Source organism: Phaseolus vulgaris, chromosome 6 (assembly GCF_000499845.2).
Source record: "Phaseolus vulgaris cultivar G19833 chromosome 6, P. vulgaris v2.0, whole genome shotgun sequence".
Lineage (NCBI taxonomy): Eukaryota > Viridiplantae > Streptophyta > Magnoliopsida > Fabales > Fabaceae > Phaseolus > Phaseolus vulgaris.
In genome coordinates, this window is record NC_023754.2 from 21,726,877 (window position 1) to 21,745,440 (window position 18,564).

The 18,564-nt window shown below is 39.2% G+C and overlaps 1 protein-coding gene across 1 annotated transcript in view; it reads left to right on the forward strand.

Annotated features, from left to right (window-relative positions):
• Positions 1-18,564, forward strand: part of LOC137831849 (protein PIR) — a 31,416-nt gene that overhangs the window by 6,104 nt on the left and 6,748 nt on the right. Inside the window, exons 13-27 of the mRNA XM_068639697.1 lie at positions 40-231; positions 917-1,128; positions 3,034-3,181; positions 3,663-3,831; positions 4,706-4,782; positions 5,437-5,607; positions 6,158-6,234; positions 6,328-6,430; positions 7,305-7,424; positions 7,530-7,673; positions 7,881-8,024; positions 8,580-8,723; positions 9,536-9,623; positions 10,260-10,387; positions 11,191-11,398. Of these exons, the coding sequence (XP_068495798.1) occupies positions 40-231; positions 917-1,128; positions 3,034-3,181; positions 3,663-3,831; positions 4,706-4,782; positions 5,437-5,607; positions 6,158-6,234; positions 6,328-6,430; positions 7,305-7,424; positions 7,530-7,673; positions 7,881-8,024; positions 8,580-8,723; positions 9,536-9,623; positions 10,260-10,387; positions 11,191-11,398 (2,125 nt within the window). The remainder of the gene's footprint in view (positions 1-39; positions 232-916; positions 1,129-3,033; positions 3,182-3,662; positions 3,832-4,705; positions 4,783-5,436; positions 5,608-6,157; positions 6,235-6,327; positions 6,431-7,304; positions 7,425-7,529; positions 7,674-7,880; positions 8,025-8,579; positions 8,724-9,535; positions 9,624-10,259; positions 10,388-11,190; positions 11,399-18,564) is intronic.

Sequence of the window (18,564 nt, forward strand, 5' to 3'; positions counted from 1 at the left end):
TAATACCTGCTAGTTAGTTGTTTATCTCTATTTTTACAGCTGTTATTGTTAAAGTCAACTGATGGTTCTGATGTTGAATGGAGCAAAGAAGTCAAGGGGAACATGTATGATATGATTGTTGAAGGTTTTCAGCTATTAAGCAAATGGACTGCACGCATATGGGAACAATGTGCTTGGAAATTTTCTCGACCATGCAAAGATGCATCCCCATCATTCTCTGACTATGAAAAGGTAAGGAGTATTCAAATCTTCTAGTTCCTTGTGCTTTTATTCTTATCATTCTTTTTCTCCTTGGTGGTGATGGTTGATTGATATTCTAATCTGGTACTGGCATTTCAGTACTGCCAATATTGGTATAATTTTTTATTTGTATAACGCAATTAACTATTTATACAGAATAGCAATTCGACATTACAATTACAATTTGTATGTGCAGTGGTGTTGATACCACTTGTAGTTTTATCCATCTTAAATATTGCTCAAATTGATTTAGCTTTTCCATTAGACACATTCAAAATTAATCATTTTCACTCTAAGCCAATATTTCCTTAATTTTTTATTTGTTATAAAACAATTAATTTAGAGCAATTCTAAAATATGAACTTGTGCTTTCAGTGGTGTTGATACTCCTTGTTACTTCAGGCATGTTAAACACTTAAATTTTGAATTAGCTATAAAGTTATTTACATTAGCCATGTAAAACCTAACCATTTATCACACAAATTAATCAATTATTGTATCAGTTAGCCATTTATTTTCAGTTATTTGTGCTAACTACACACAAAGGTGATTTTTTATTAATTGTACTTGTGTTTGATTTAACTCAAACTGGCACCCTACACTTCAAATCAAAATCTATCTTGAATGGATTCTATTAAAAAAGTAGATATTATCATAAGCTTTGTGTTTCTTGTAGGTAGTAAGATATAATTACAGTGCAGAAGAAAGGAAAGCACTGGTTGAACTTGTGAGCTACATAAAGAGTGTTGGATCTATGATGCAGCGGTGTGATACAGTGGTTGCTGATGCTTTATGGGAAACAATACATGCTGAGGTCCAGGATTTTGTCCAAAACACATTAGCTATTATGTTGCGGACTACCTTCAGAAAGAAGAAGGACCTCTCTAGGTAGTATTCTAATTTATCATTACATGGTATAAAATTGTTAGTTTTTAAGTTGATAGCTGATATGTTCCTTGGACTCAGTGTTCTCATGGAATTGCTCCGGATCATAATTATGTATCATGAAACATAATTCTTCTGGATCATAATTGTTCTGACCAGGTTACAAATTGTGAAACCTTGCCAAACATTGATTCTCTTTCTTTCTCACGACCTCTCTTTTCTCTCCTGAAATGTTCTCTCCCCAAAGAAATCATCCCCCCATTCCTCAGCTCTCCTCCTTTCCTTTATGATCCTGTATGGAAGTCTGCTGTTACCGTTTTACCCCCACGTCTCCTCATCCCTTTGACTAACCATTTCTCCTGACTTACAGGTTGGTCAACTGACTGACCTGTTTGACCTATCCGACAGCACAATAATCAACTATATAACAATGTTCTCTTTGCTCCTTTTTAAAAATGTTTTTTTAACAAAAAATTGTTCCTTTTTATCTGTCATTTTTTACTTTCAAGATAACATGTCTTGTTTTCCAATTACACCTTTATTTCCATTTTTATAAAAATAAATGACTATTATGCATTGAAAGTTGTTTGAATTTGAACATTAAATAAATTTTTAGTTGACATTTCTATACATATTGAGAAAAGTTCCCATGTGTTATCTATTTCCAGCTAGAAAATTTATGATCATATATGACCTGAATCTAATTTTATAGGAGAGAAGTGCAAATAAAATTATGGATGGAAGCTTAATTTTTGTTAAAAAAATGTTAAGTGAACAAAAAAAGGCTTCAAGAACAACAATGGCTTTTTGAAAGAGAAAAAATGGTGCAGAACCCTTTGATTTCACATTGAGAAAGAAAAGGTAGTTATAATTAATGAGAGAGAATACAAATAAGCATACGACATTTTCTTATGATTGATATGGAGAGTGAATACGTACGTCATAACGTCAGATACTTTAATTTAATTAATACGGAGAGAGAAAATACAAGGACACATAAATGTAATAGGTAACGTCAAAATTGCATGAAAAATAGAAAAGTTATATCATTTCCTTGGTTTGGGTGAAAAAAATATTAAACCACTATTAGGTTATCTTCAATGTAAAAATCATTCTATGATGTCTTAATTTAATTTTTGCAGGTTCCATTGTGCCACATCACTTTTATGACTTTTTGTAACTTTTACTCCAATTCAAGGGTCTTGTAAGACCCATACTAATTAATGTTTTCTTTGGTTGTTGACAAAAATATATGTTTCCAATATAGAAAATATTTTTTTTATTCTTGTGAGGTCTTAAATTTTATGTCATGCCAGTGTACTCTAATGAGGAGGTCTTATAAGACTCACGTCTTAAGCTTATAATCCTGTGTATGACCCTACAATAGAGATGCCCTAATAAAATATTACAGGGTATTTTCTTATTGCAAGTTGAAAATAGTTGGTTTCCAGATACAATTTTATGGTTGTACAATTAAACTGGAAGAAGAGATAAAATGCTTCTTGTTGAAAGTATGGAAGAGACTGGCTTGTTCTATTTTTTGCTTTATTTATACCAATTATGGGTGTTTATGTACATCTTGTATTATAGCCTTGTAATAAGTAAAAGTATGAGATAGTTGGTTGGGACTAATATTCATTCTACAGAGTATTTCATAATACCCACAGAAAATTTAGTTAACTTTCCTGTTAGCTTATTTTGATTTTTCGAAGTGTGTAATCTGTTGGAAATTACATAATAATGGTTCAACTCACCATAGTAACCTCATACCCTGTAACATAGGAAGTAGAGTTTGATTTCTCTTGCAATTTTTTTTGTATTTGTTTATCATTGATTGAAAAGTCTGCATCAATTGTTCCTTCATTTTTTCTTCTTTTTTATATCAATTACCCAAATATGGATTTTCAGGATTCTTTCAGATATGCGGACCCTCTCAGCTGATTGGATGGCTAATACAAACAAATCAGAATCTGAGTTACAGTCTTCACAGCATGGAGGTGAAGAAAGCAAAGCAAACATATTTTATCCAAGAGCAGTTGCCCCAACTACTGCTCAGGTCTGCATCATTTTCAATTCTCTTGCAGCTTCTCTTATATAATTTGTTATATCAATATGCTCAAAGAGCTGCATTTATTAGGGATCAAAGTTTTAATGCTATATATTGGACTCTGCTATCTGTATAGATGTTTTAGCATATGGACTTACCAATGCTTTGATAGCGGAAAATAAATAAAGTTGCTCAAGTGTGCCTTTATTCTGAAATGTCGAGCATTCATTTATGTGGTCATGCATATAGGAAGACTCATTCTTACAGGTTATGATTTCGAATAAATGTATTTTCTTCCTTAGATTACTTTTTTCAAGTTCAGGTCTTCTGCATGAAATGCTATTCTTCATGTATATTCACATACATATAGCAATCAAAAGTTGTTACCAAAGATTAACTATATCCTGACTTGGGTTGCTCTACAACAACTTCTTTCTGTGGATATATGTAATGCTGTGTAATTGTTGCTTAGCTAATCTCTTTACTACAGGTGCACTGCTTGCAGTTCTTAATATATGAGGTGGTTTCTGGTGGTAATCTTAGGAGGCCAGGTGGACTCTTTGGCAATAGTGGCTCAGAAATCCCAGTTAATGATTTAAAACAGCTGGAGACATTTTTTTACAAGCTTGGTTTTTTCCTTCATATTTTAGACTACTCAGGTAATGATCTTCAATTGATCTGAGCATCAATGTTATTGCAAAGACTCATCCTCACATTCCATTGATATATCAAATATCATCTACTCTGATAACCTCTTCCCTCACTACTCCCGCCCCATGACTCCTCTCCTACATTAGGGGGTTAGTTTTGAAGCATTACATTTTGTGTTATATTGCTGTTGATAACATATATCGCCTTATGGTGCACTTCTTTCAACCTATTCGGGGATCCTTCATGTATATATGAGAGAATAAAGGGGTAAACTAGTCCAACATCTAGAAATTGAAATTGAACATACATGCAATGGGACTGATAGATGATTATTAACAATATCATTTGGTGTTCGTGAAATCCTTGGGCTCTTGCAAAAGTTAAAACATCTAATACAAAACTTAACATCATTGAATTGGGAGGGTACATGGATGTTTAAATGATAGCTGAACACAACATTAAACTGACATCTACTTTCTTGAGTAAAATAGTTTCTGAATAAATTTATGCTTTTTGGGTGCTATTTAGTTTTCTTACAAATTATCAGGTTCGGATTATGTTTGCCCCTGCCATGTGGGCCTAACAGTGAAGATTGGTCCTTTTAAAGCTTCCAAGCTCATCTTTGTGCTTCTGTCACAACTTGATTTTATCTGCTCATTATTATACCTTAAGTATACCAATTGGAAGTTCATTGTCACCAATTTTCTTAGAAAGTATCCTAAAAGTTTTTAATTTCTTTGACTAGAGAAGAAATACATTAGAAGGTAGTAAGTTCTGAAAGATTTTGACCTGCTAACTTCTGAAACAGTTTACTGATAGAATCCTTTGCATATGTCTTGTTGAGTCCTTCAGTGTAATTGACTTGGGTGATGATGCTTGCAGCCACTGTTGCAACATTGACAGATCTTGGTTTCTTATGGTTTAGAGAATTCTATTTAGAGTCTTCACGAGTCATTCAGGTAATACTCATCACCACCAAATTATTTGAATTTCAAATTATCATGTTTACAGCAATCACTCTTGATAAGACCACCTAACTTCGTAACTCCTTGCAAGCATTCACTCATCTATTTTTACCTGTAATTGAATAAAAAAACTAAAATAATGGCAGCCTAGCAACTTGGAATGTGTTGTTATATGGTAGGATGATGGTTTGTATGCTATTTTTTCCAAAATTCTCTTCTAATACTGAGGTTTTTATTATCCTGACCCTTTGAAAGTTAATATTTTGTCTCTAATTCTGCATACTTTAGTCATCCCTTACGCCCCCACCAAATCCTGATTCTGTTAATGTTACATAAAATACTCAGAGACTGAAATAACAAGCTAAAAAGGGCTGAAGATTTCGTAGAAACATGTTTTATTAAGAAAGAAAAGTTATATGTTGTGTGAATCTGATCTTTCTTCATTCTTGCTGGTAGCCTTTTCTGAACTTCAACATTACTCTAATTTGAAGAAGTCATTCCTGTGTAATGGGTTTCTCAATATTGTATTTCAAACTTTGAAAATTTTAAATTCTACCTAACTTGTGATCTTTTTTATTATTCTTTTCTTATATGCATGTTTTTTCCACCCCCCTTCTTGTACTAAATTTAGTTCATTATTTAATGTAGTTTCCAATTGAGTGCTCTCTTCCCTGGATGTTGGTGGAATGTGTTCTTGAGTCACCAAATTCTGGTCTTCTAGAGAGTGTTCTGATGCCATTTGACATCTACAATGATTCAGCTCAGCAAGCTTTGGTGTTGCTGAAGCAACGGTTCCTATACGATGAAATTGAGGCTGAGGTATTAGAAACTTGTAACTTGAAGCTAATGCTAGTTGATTATATGGTGAATTTCCTGGAACAGTATAATATCTGATACAGATGATTAGGTGCATATGGTGAAGTGCACTAAATTGATGGGAGTAACTTATGTGGTGTTAGGTATCCTACATTTACTAAATGTAAGAGATGATGTAAGAATACCACGGGAATTGAGGATAAGGGGTATAAGTGGGGGGATCCGTGTGGAGGCATCCAGAAAATTGAGTGAGGACTTTCGGACTGGGATGATGACCCTCAATAAACTTTCATTTTTGTGTATTTTCTTTTATATTTAATTAAGTCATTCTTCGTGAATTATGTTAACATCAGTTTATACCGGTAGCAGATAGTGAATTATGTTGTTAGTAAAGTAGACTTTTGCTGTCCCTTTGGGGACATCCGATTAAATTGGAATGATACAGAGAAGATTAGTCTAAAAAAAGAAAAAAAAAAAGACTTTTGCTTCTTTTTACCAGTTTCCATATGCTTTCTACAACAATCAACTGTTTTCTGTTTACCTTTTTTCACAGGTGGATCATTGTTTTGATATATTTGTTACAAAATTATGTGAAACCATTTTCACATATTACAAAAGTTGGGCAGCAAGGTATGCTCATTTTTCTCTGGCTCAACCGCTTTTTCTTTTCACTATTCCATGGACTAACCTATTTTTGTACTGATGGATGCCTAAATCATGCAGCGAATTGCTTGATCCTTCATTCCTCTTTGCTTCAGACAATGCAGAAAAGTATGCTGTGCAACCCATAAGGCTCAATATGCTGCTTAAAATGACTAGAGTGAAGGTTAATGAATTACATTATCATCATGTTTCTTTTACATAATTTTGATTTGGGGCTTTAAACTGTAAGCTGGGTGTATACTAACAATTTTTGGAGATTAAAAAATAGCCCAAGGTGGGTCATGTGTGGGAGGATTGGAGAAATGTGTGCATACTGTTAGATCACCCCTCTCCCAGAAAAATCTGGAAACACTTGACTGAAGCCCTGCATTAAATGAAAAAAGATTAACTATTTTATTACTTATTTTTTAATACATATCAGGGTGCTACCGATCCAAACCTCATTATCATTAAGTGACTTTCTTTAACTGGAGGAAGAGGAAGTATACAAAACAGACAACTTTTGTGTACTATTATACGTAGGAATAAGTTGTTAGTATATTTTTCCTCTAGAATCTGATTTCATACTGATTATCAGTCAGTTTCATAAAAAGCTTCCCGTGAGTTAACCAAGTTTGTTGATCAGAAAGTCCTGGTTTGAAATATTGGAAAAACAGGTGCTGGGAGAGTGTTTCCGCTATAATTTTTCAACCTAACTCCACATTGATTAGTTAGGTTATGAAGTGGCTTTTGGATACCAACAGTCTAACGAAGTGTTTGGTCTAACTTCTTGGGACATCTCTCTTTGAAACGAGAAGCTGGGCCAAATACAATTCTAGAAAAATGATTAAGTACATAAGTGACTTCTTTCTAACGAACTAATGAAGAAAATAATTATGAAGATTAAGATTGATGCTTATATGATTTATAATTTTTTTATTTTCATGGTGTATTCCTTTTTTCAGTTTATATGATTTCTCTCTCTCTATCTCTCATACACACGTTCTACTGGATGCCATAATTGCAATTTCTCACGTGATTAAATATACTATGTACAGCTTCTTGGAAGGATGATTAATTTGCGAAGTTTGATTACTGAAAGGATTAACAAGGTTTTCCGTGAAAATATCGAGTTTCTGTTTGATCGCTTTGAATGCCAGGATCTTTGTGCCATAGTGGTTAGTGATTTTACCTCTGCTACTTCCCATTGCCAACAATTATGAACTACTTTTCTTCTCTCAATGTTCATTAACTAAAAAAATGCCTTGACTATTTTATTTAAGGAATTAGAGAAGTTGTTGGAAGTCCTAAAACATTCCCATGAACTACTGTCTAGAGATCTTTCTGTAGACTCTTTCAGTCTCATGTTGAACGAGATGCAAGAGAACATCTCCCTTGTATCATTTTCTAGTCGACTGGCCTCACAGGTTTGTCTGTTAAGCTCTAAAGACGTACTTTAATTTGATGTCTCCCTTTCTTCTGCACAACAGTGATTATTAATTTCCTGTTAGTTTCTATCTAATATTGAATCTTTATATTGAATGTTGAAACCACTATTTAAAAATGGTAATTAATAATTTCATGACTTGGTCTGTTTTCAATTTTGAATTGATCTATTTCTTTATGTATGCTAGATTTGGTCAGAGATGCAAAGCGATTTTTTGCCAAATTTCATTCTCTGCAATACTACTCAACGTTTTATCAGATCATCAAGGACTGTTCCTGTTCAAAAGCCATCTGTACCCTCTGCTAAGCCTAGTTTCTATTGTGGTACTCAAGTAAGCATTCCTTGTACTGCCTTTAATGGTACAACTTTTATAAATCAGAATCAATATTTTTTAATGGCTTAAATAATCATAAACATGTTAAATACAAGCTGTTAAAAGTCTCGCTTAAGTCAGATGTTTACATTGGTAAAATAATGTGATTTACTACTTCCTCTCACTAAATTTTTTTATCTCACTTTCCATTTTGGGAAGTTCCAAAATTTATTTCAGCACAGTTTACACCTTAGGACCACATGCACGCTGGCTGTTCCAAGTATAGAAAAGTCCAATGCAAATTTCTTGGAGTTTAGATCACTTTTCTCAACTTTTCTGTTTTTCTATATTTTTTCTGATTGTTATATTCATTTTTTATTTATTTTACTTGTTCAGTGTATTTATAACGAGGGAGAGGGAGATGAACTATTGTGTTTGTGTTCGCTTTCTACAATCTTCTTTGTGTACACACACACACACACACACACACATATATATATATATATAGATGTAAATATATATATATACATATAGATGTAAATATATTAGTGTCTCATTGTCTCACACTGATAGGATTTGAATTCTGCCCATCAAAGTTTTGCACGACTGCATAGTGGATTCTTTGGAATACCTCACACATTTTCTATTGTTCGACTTCTGGGATCTCGATCATTACCTTGGCTTATTAGAGCCCTTCTTGATCACATATCAAACAAGGTATGTTGTTCTTTACATTTGCTAAATTCTGAATAAATAATTGCACACCTTTTTTTTCCTGTGGAAACCTTAAGATAGGAAGATGTTTATAAATAGCTCTTGGCCTTGACTTCTAAGTGATGCGAGACTTTTGAGCATATTAGAACATAAGGCTTTCAGTCAAGGGCTAAGGGGAAGGAGTGTTCTCTTTTAGACCTTTTTTCCATTTTCACGAAAGACGCCAATGTTTTGACCTAAAGTTTGATAAGATAGTTTCGTTAGAGTCAATCACTGTATTTGAGGTGTTATCCGCTCTAGAACTCGGTTGCTACGTCACAATTTTGTCCTTAAAAGACGTCTTGGTGGGTTAAGAGTGGAAGGTGTATATAGATGACTATTGAGTTCAACTCCTAAATTATGTGAAACTTTTGGGCGTAGCAGAACATGTTATAAAGTGCAAAGTTGTCCTTGCTATGGAAAACTGATCAACTAACTCTTTATAATCATGTAAAAATGACTCGAGCAATGAATACATAGTGCAAGGCTTTGATAATAAGTTTTAGCATAAGAGTGTGGACACTATTATGCTAAGGATAGGGTAAATGAATGACAAAATGTTGCAACATGTATTTTTTCAGATGTATAGATTACACAATGACATTCACAAAAGCTTCTACCATAACAACCATATTAAGCAACTTATTGTTGTTTATAGATAGACACACATACATACTGGATGCGTTTAGTTTAGATATGTCTATATTTAGTGATATTATTATTAAAGGAAATTTTGGGTGTGGCTCACTAACAACATAAATGCGTGCTATTTTCAGATTACTTTGCTTGAGCCAATGATTACAGGATTACAAGAATCTTTGCCAAAATCAATTGGACTTCTTCCTTTCGATGGAGGTGTGACAGGTGCATGGTGACATTTTTACATTTACTTTTGTTTTTATTAAAAAAAAGGTTTGTTCTGCAATTTACTTATGTATGAATGCTTAAAATATATTCTTCCTTCAACATCTTGATGGTAAATTATTTATGCATACTGATTCATTGCATAGAAAATTTAAGTCTATAAAATTGTTAAAAGGAAATCATTGACAAAAGAATGCTGAGTCTTGGTGATTCATATTTTTTGGTATACATGCATCATACCATATTCCAAATTCTTGGTAAATATGCACCAATTACACAGTGCATGACCAAAGACATTTTTTAGATAAATATTAATAATTAGTACTTAGTAGTTGGTAGCATGTATTTGTTGCCCTTTCTTTTTAATAAAGTAATACTAGATACATTTCTTTGTCATGGACTTGAGGTCATTGGCATAATACTTCTTTCTTCTCGTGTTCCTTATATTGGTGGAAAAACCTTAAGAAAATCAAGCATTTTTTTCAAAATCTCAAAAAGCACTGAAAGGTTTTGCTAGATATATCAGGACAGTTCATTGTCTTTACAAATAATTTTCTCATAAACAAATTAACTGCAAAGTAATACAGTACATAGATACATTATCATATCTGATTAACTTTAATTATTTCTACACAGGTTGTGTGAGACTTGTTAAGGAACATCTTAACTGGGGGACCAAATCGGAGCTAAAAGCTGAGGTTCTTCATGGCATAAAAGAGATTGGAAGTGTATTATATTGGATGGGGCTTCTAGATATTGTGTTGGTCAGTGATGCAGTTTAATTTCCAATTTGTCTATTGGAATTGCCATCAGCATAAGCTGAAAACTTAATAAATCTGCTTTATATTTCAAGATAATTTTAGAACTCATGGTTTTTTTCTAATACTACCTAAAAAGAAGAGAATGGGACAAAACAATTATTTTAGCCAATTATAGGATATAAAGTATCCAAGTGTACCTGTTGTCAAGAACCTTTCTATATTGAAACTTAAAGTCCATGAAAAGCTTGGTAAATACTATGAACAAAAAGGAAATGTTTTGCAGATGACTTACTTGAAGTCCTTATTTGGTCCGAAACTTTATATAGATGGAGAGGGCACGTTTATTTAGGTAGAACTAGAAAAGTTTGGGCTTTGGTTTTGAAGGTATAAAAATGGTGTGGAAGGACCTGAGAATGTATGAGTGCAAGTTAGGTGTTTGTGGGCTAAGTTTAACTGGTCCAGTCCCATCATATTTTGGACTTGAAGAAGACTAGTTCTATACTTAGACAAGACAAACTAAGGTATTTAGGGAGTTTGAAATCTCACAAAAATGCATTTTAAGAATCTGAACGACAGAACTAGAGGAGATCTAATGTCAATTAAAGTATAATAATTTATCTATCATCATCAAACTCCCAAAGTAATTTTACAAGGATGCATAGTGTGTAAGAATAAATTTTGGAAAATTGATCGTGTTACATCGGAAATAAGGAGAAATAATCATATATTTCCTTTAACTTTAATCTTGATGTTTTCATGTATGCTACTTTAATTTTTTAGTGATAAATACATTGCATTCTTGATAGAGAGAAAAGGATTCTATGGATTTCATGCAAACTGCTCCTTGGCTGGGCTTGCTTCCTGGAGGAGATGGTCAAATAGTAACTTCTCAAGATGGTGAACACAGCCCTGTTGTTAGTCTCTTTAAATCAACAGCTGCTGCAATGATTTCATACCCTGGTTGCCCATCACCTACCTCTTTTCATATTATGTCAAAACAAGCAGAAGCAGCAGGTATGTTGTTGGAATGCTTTCTAATTTTTTTGCTGTTAGCTTGCCATGTTTCTTTGTATAAATAAAGGCACTAATGCATGAAGTTAAAAAATTACTTGAGAGACTTAGATTTTAACTATAGGAATAGGAAATATGATGGCCATAAGGTATTTCAAATGAAGGAAATGAAATAGAAATAAATAAATTAAAGGAAAAAAATGTATAACTCAAAGTTTAGTATCATTATGATGCAACAGGCATGAATGTCATTGTCCAAACATCTTCATGGAGAAATTATGGTGAAAACTTAATACAATGTCTTTATGTCAAGAGATATTCAACAACAATAACTTTATCTTTCTATGTGAGGTTGACTATATATGTCATTGAACTCGGTAAAAAAAAAACAATTTCTTAAGATTGCACATATAAATTTTATACTGATTCAATTACCATCATTGCGATCTACATATTGTCCCTAAAGAACCCTTTGTGGGATTTCCACTAAAATCAAAGTTCATACAACCAAAACACATCTCACTTTTGTTGTTCTCGGGATCCCACAACCCAAATGTCTTCAGCCAAGAGATACTCCACTCTTGATATGTTTGGGGGGCTCATTTTCGAACTTCACAAAATAGAGAAAAATATAGTGTTGTAGTAGCACACTCCCTTGGTGCATGATTCTTCCAATGAAAGCTTTAAAATCTCAATATGATGGTTGAATGTATTTTGCTCGCAATTTTGGCAGCATGGGGTACTTTTTCCAAGTTCAAAAACCATGGCTCAAGTATTCAGAAATTACCCCTTCAAATGGGCCACACAAATGACAAATCTGCATAAAGTAATAGATTATTGCACTGGTAATCAGTTACTTTCAGTTGTAACTGACCCTACTAATCGTCTAATTGATTACTGCACCCGAACACTCAATCGAGTTATTTCACAAAACAATCAATTACTTTGTGTGGATACTCTCTGGCAATTGATTATTGTACTTTGATTGTAATTGATCAATTTTCCAGTGGCAGTTATGACAAATCTCTTAAGTTTAGTTACCATATTTCTTTATATTATTGTTCCTGTCGGTTGACTTGGATCACCTTCGTGCGTAGCTACGAACTGTGTTTCAAGGACTCCTTTGCTTCCGTTCCAACTTCACCCTTTGCCGCCGTGAATACCTGAAACAGAGAGACAAATGGGCGCCCTCACGGCCGTTTGCACTTCGACGCTCAAGTCAGTTATGGCAGAAAACACCGTAACACTTCCCGTCGCAGAACACCACTAACTTAGTGCTCAGAGAAGTGCGTAACTCAAACTCTCTCGCTCTCAGTTCACTTGTGTGTAAAGTGTGAAAACGTACCTTAGTCTGTTTGTAACAAAGCCTTATATACCTTTGCCCGTGTTTCTGCCACGTGTCTACCTCTGACTTAAGCCTATCTGTGGGTGCAGCCTCACGACACTGTAACCCAAACTCAGGGAAATCTTAGTGTGTAAGGCCATTCTACCGGAGTGCATCCCGCGTGGGGGTGACTGCCTGGGTGCCAACTCATGCGCCCATCCTCTGAGTCATCCTCCCTAGGGCTCTTTGCCTTCCTCACGTACCATGCATGCGAATCGCCTCCTGGGACGTGACCCTCTCATGGGTCGTCTCTGCCCAAGGGCTTTCCAGCGGTGGTGCGTACTTGTCGCGTCTCTACACTCTATGCACTGGTACCTTGTGAGTGGGGCTTCTCCTTTCTGGTGCTGGAGGTGTGGCTTGAGAACCACCTTTCCTCTCCTTCTATTACTATTTGGGGTACCGAGGCCTCCACGCCCCTGCTGTGCCGCCTCCTCCACGGTTACTCTTCAAAGCGCCCCCGATGGGTCCCACTATGTTGACTTTGGTCAACGCCCAAGGACGAGTCGGTACACAAGCTCCCCAGTCTTGAGCTGACAACTGCTCAGCGAAAAGACTAAGGTCTCGCCCTACCGTTCTACGTGGCATTCTATGACAAGACACTTTGTGCTATGAAGTGACGCTTTTTGCTCATAGGCACATTCCTGGTACTAAGCCCGGTCAACGCCCGAGGCTTGTCTACTCCCTTGCTTACTTCATAGCGCCCCCGATGGGTCCCACTATGTTGAATTTGGTCAACGCCCAAGGACGAGTCGGTACACAAGTCCCCCAGTCTTGAGCTGACAACTGCTCAGCGAAAAGACTAAGGTCTCGCCCTACCGTCCTACGTGGCATTCTATGACAAGACACTTTGTGCTATGAAATGACGCTTTTTGCTCATGTGGTAATCCATAAACACGTGGTCCAATCGCACGACCATGACTTAACGTCTCTTGCGCTTCTTAAGTTTACGTTAAACTCTTTGAAAAGGCGCGTTTTAGACATTGTTCCATCATTTACGCGAACGATTGCACTCTTCATCTTCTTCCTCAAACTTTCTCTAATCCCTCTTCGCAAGTCTGAGACTTTCGCTGCTCAAACATCAAAGGTATGATTTTTATGCATTGATGGCTCTTTACTCTTGATTTCATGCGTTGATATTACTGCTTGGGACCGTTTAGATTCTCGCATTTACGTTTTTCTTCGCGTTTCTTCGTTCCCCTGTTTTCTGAACTTTCTCGCGTGGGTAGGGTTTTTCTGGGTTTTCTCCCAAGTTTCACACAATAGCCTTGTTTGCTAAACCTTTGTTCTTCTTCCCAGCTTCCTTTGTTGTGCCATGGCGAGAACTAAAACCACTGCTAATCCTCCTTCTCCCAGTGTTAACTACAAACTCCTCTATCCCTGGGCCTCCGACAAGCTCCTCGCAGAAACCTCTACCTTGACCTCCTTTTCTGACTGGAGGGACCATCTGGACAACGAGCTTGGCTGTAAGGGTAGAGCCTTTGGGAGAAGGCACGATGCCTATGTTCGCCACTGCACAGCGAGCGAACCTGTCTGTGTTGATAACCGTTCGAACGGTGGGGAATCGTACTTCTTCTTCTACCAAACGGTGTTCAAACGTATTGGACAACGCCTTCCCTTCACCAACTTCGAGAGGGAACTCCTCATTGAGATCAATGTAGCCCCAGCCCAGTTGCACCCTAACAGCTGGGCCTTCATCAGGGCTTTCGGCATCCTCTGTAGTCAATTTGGCCATCCCCTCAGTGGATGTCTTTCTACATTTCTTTGAAGCTAAGAGCCCCGAGAAGAACCTTTGGGTCAGCTTTAGTGGGATAGTTGGAAGGATCATCATGACCCTCTTTCAGCAACCATGCAAAGGGTTCAGGGGGAAATTCTCCAGGGTATGCAGTTCTGAAGCTGACCCCACAGCCTTGGACGGCTTCCCCCTATATTGGGTAGGAGAGCTGAAACTGAAAAAGGCCAAGACCTTGGACGAGCTATCCTCTGCTGACCGCAAGGTGTGCCAGGTCTTGGCAAGCTTGGGTGATATGAATCCATTGGGGGTGGTCTTCAACACTGCTGAGTTGATCAAGCACGAATACGACTCTGCTGCACTCACCCGCTGCATTGGGATGGGAATAATCCCTTCCCTGCCTTCTTCAAGCTCTAACTCTGTTTATGTCTTCTCTTGTTTGTTTGCGGACTCATACTTACACTAATTGTTTTGACTTGCGTGGCATGTTTAACTCATAATTCTTTCTCTTTGGTACAGACATGGTCCTGGATGCTAAGAAGCGGATGAGACTAGCTGGAGTCTTGTCCATTCGTGGCAATGCCTCTGCTGGCGGGGCTGGTACCTCTACGCACTCGGCCCCTGTCGCTTCCCCTGCCACTTCTCCAATCTCCCCCGCACAAGCCACACCAACACCTGCCTCACCACAGTCAAACCATCAACCTGCATCTCCACAAACTACACAGAACCCCCTTCCTTCTCACAACACCTCAATCCCTACTTCTCCCATCCCGATTGTGGCTATCCCCTTAGCCACGGTCAGGACTTCTCCCTTGCCAGCCCCTCTAGAGAAAAATAAAGGGGTGGTGATCATTCCTTCAGATGAAGACTCCACAGAGGGCCCCGTCTTCAAGAGGAGAAGGACCACTAATGTGGCTGCATTCCACTCTTCTTCTGATAAGAAGGCTGGATCTCTTAGGGACCACCCCCCTCAGCGCCTCTACACCTCCAAACTATCTTGCCCTTGAGGAGGGAGCTGAGACCGCTCCAGAGCCCACCCCTACTCCTGCTCCCGAGCTTCCCCGAGCTATATTCAGCACGTTCTAAGGGGTTATCAACAAGAGACCCCGGGGAGCTCAGTGGATGAGGCTTTGTTGGAGGGTATAGCCCTTAGCCTCGGTGGGTTCTTTGCTCGTGCCAACTCGTTCCTGCATCACTCTGAGGCAAAGGCCAAGGAGTATCAAGCTCTTGCTGATGAGTTGGCATTAGTGAAGGGACAACTGGCTAACCAAGCTCACCGCTTCTTCATCCAAGTGGCTGCTCTAAAGGAGGCACTGGGTGTAACTTTGATACATGTTTATATACTCTGGCAGCAAGTTTGCATTTTTCGTCTTAACTGTTATTTCTGCTTTCGTGCTTTACTCATTGCTTCTAATAATAATGCCTCTGTACTTAACTTTGTGCGCTACTCCGAGTAATTATTCTTTCTCGAACAATAGGTAGCACGTGTTTTCACTTTCTAACTCGACCCCTTCTCTTTCCCGAATCGTGGGGACTTCTTCACTTGGTCTTTACTCGTTCTCCATGGTCTTGAGGCGCCTAGCCTCAAGAGCATTACTGGCCTCAGCATCGCTCAAAGGCGAAGGAGGACTTATCTTGGCCGAAGCCTACTGTTCATGCTTGGTGCCCACGCCCGAGGAGAGGCCTGCCGGAAAGCAGCGCCGTTTCGTCCTCAGTGTGTCTAAACACCAGGTCAACAGGTGCGCTTGGTCCCCACGCCCGAGGAGAGGCTTGCTTTAAAGTAGCGTCGTTTCGTCCTCGGTGTGTCTAAACACTAAAGCAACCAGTTTACTATCGATCAGTCCTTATAACTTGCGCTTGGATGCCCACGCCCGAGGAGAGGCTTGCTACAAAGCAACGCCGTTTCGTCCTCGGTGTGTCTAAACACCAAGGCAATCAGTGCACTTGGTGCCCACGCTCGAAGGAGGCGCCCCACGCCGCTCTCTCCTACGAGGTGTCTAAACACCAAGATGACCAGGCACTTGGTGCTCACGCCCAAGGAGAAGGTGTCCCGAGGGATAGCGCTACTCCTTTTTGGGGTGTACCCACACCAAGACGCCCGGCTCTCCACTGATTCGAACTTTCTTCTGCCCTTGATGCCCACGCTCGAGGGAGGCGCCCCCGCGGCTCCCCTCGAGGTGTCTAAACATCAAGGTCGTGGGTTCGTTTCTTACTGAACCACGTTATTACTACTTACTGTCTCCTTACATCGTAATGAAAAACTTCAGACTATGTATTCTCAAACTGGTTTTTAATTGGGTGACCTCATTAAAAAAACCCTCGAGAGGGAAAAAGAGTGTCCCCTTGAGCTGTATACAACATAAAGTTTTTAACTGAAATAGAACTTTAGGTTTGCCGCGTTCCAAGTGCGCGGGATGGCACCTCCCTCCAGAGTCTCAAGCTTGTATGATCCGTTCCCCCGAGCCTCGGTTACCCTGAAGGGCCCGCTCCACTTAGGGGATAGCTTGTTCTCCAACTCATACGGATGAGCCTTCCGCATGACCAAGTCAGCCACCTGGAACTGTCGGGGCTTCACCTTGGAGCTGTACTGGTGCTCCACTCTTCTTTTTACCGCCTCAGCTTTTATCCTCGCCTCTTTTCTGGCTTTGTCCAGCAGGTCTAGATTCACTCTCCTTTCTTCGTTAGACTCTTCAGCCACAAAACTTTGGAAACGTGGTGAGCTCTCATGGATCTCCACCGGGATCATCGCATCCGATCCGTATACCAAGCTGAACGGCGTCTCCATGGTGGAAGATTGGAGCGTGGTGTGGTAAGCCCACACTATCTTGGGCGCCTCTTCCGCCCAAGTCTCCTTGGCTTTCACAAGCCTTCTCTTCAATCCCCTTAGCAAGATTCTATTGGTGGAATCCACCTGTCGGTTCGTCTGGGGGTGCTCGACAGACACGAACACCTGCTTTATACCAACCTCTGCACACAGCTTGCCCAACTGCAGGCTGGCAAACTATGTCCCGTTGTCGGAGACAAGGCGCCTCGGTACGCCAAAACGACATACTATATTCTTCCATACGAAATGCTGAACCTTGTGGGTCGTGATCTGCGCCACTGGCTCGGCTTCAATCCACCTTGTGAAGTATTCGATGTCTACTATCAAATACTTCATCGGCCTTATTGCCAACGGGAAGGGCCCCAGAATGTCGATTCCCCAGGTATGGAAAGGTCACAGACTGTAGATGGACCTCAACTCTTTTGGCGGCGCCTTGTGCCAGTCGGCGTGTTGTTGACACTGCTTACAGCGCTGGGCGTCCCTTACACAATCTTCTCTTACTGTTGGCCAGTAGAACCCTGCACGCACGACCTTCGATGCTAAAGATCTTCCCCCCACATGGCTCCCGCAGATCCCCTCATGGAGCTCAGTCATTATTCCCGTGCATTCATCTCCACTTACAGACGTCAAGATCGGGTGTGTGAACCCGTGTCTGAACAGTGCCCCATCCACGAGGGTGTACCTAGCGGAGTTTCTTTTTATCTTCTTGCCCTCCTCGGGCTCTACTGGGAGTATCCCATCAGCGATGTAGCGCCTATAGGGGCGTCATCCACGTGTCCCCTTCTTCCAGGGCGTACACCTGCATGGGGTCCCTCCCTCCTGGCGAGGTGGGGTAAACGCTTATGCTGGGGGCTCTCGTTGTGCCCTGAGTTAGCGACCGATGACTCCTCGCCCTTTAGACGTGCTGATCTGGAGGACGTCCACCTTGTTATCTGTCACGAACGTTCGTGGCGTTTTGAGGGTCTCTTGTATGATGTCCTCTGCCTTCCCTCCTTACCCGAGCTGGCCAGCTTGGCAAGCAGGTCAACACGGGCATTCTGCTCCCTTGGGACGTGCACCAACTCAAACGCCACGAACGCCCCTTTCAGAACTTGAACATTTCTTAAGTACGCAGCCATTTGCGGATCTTTGGCTTGGTACTCTCCGATTACCTGCCCCGTGACCAACTGCGAATCACTCTTCGCCAGCAGGCTCCGCGCGCCCATCTCTTTGGCCAAGAGCATCCCAACTAT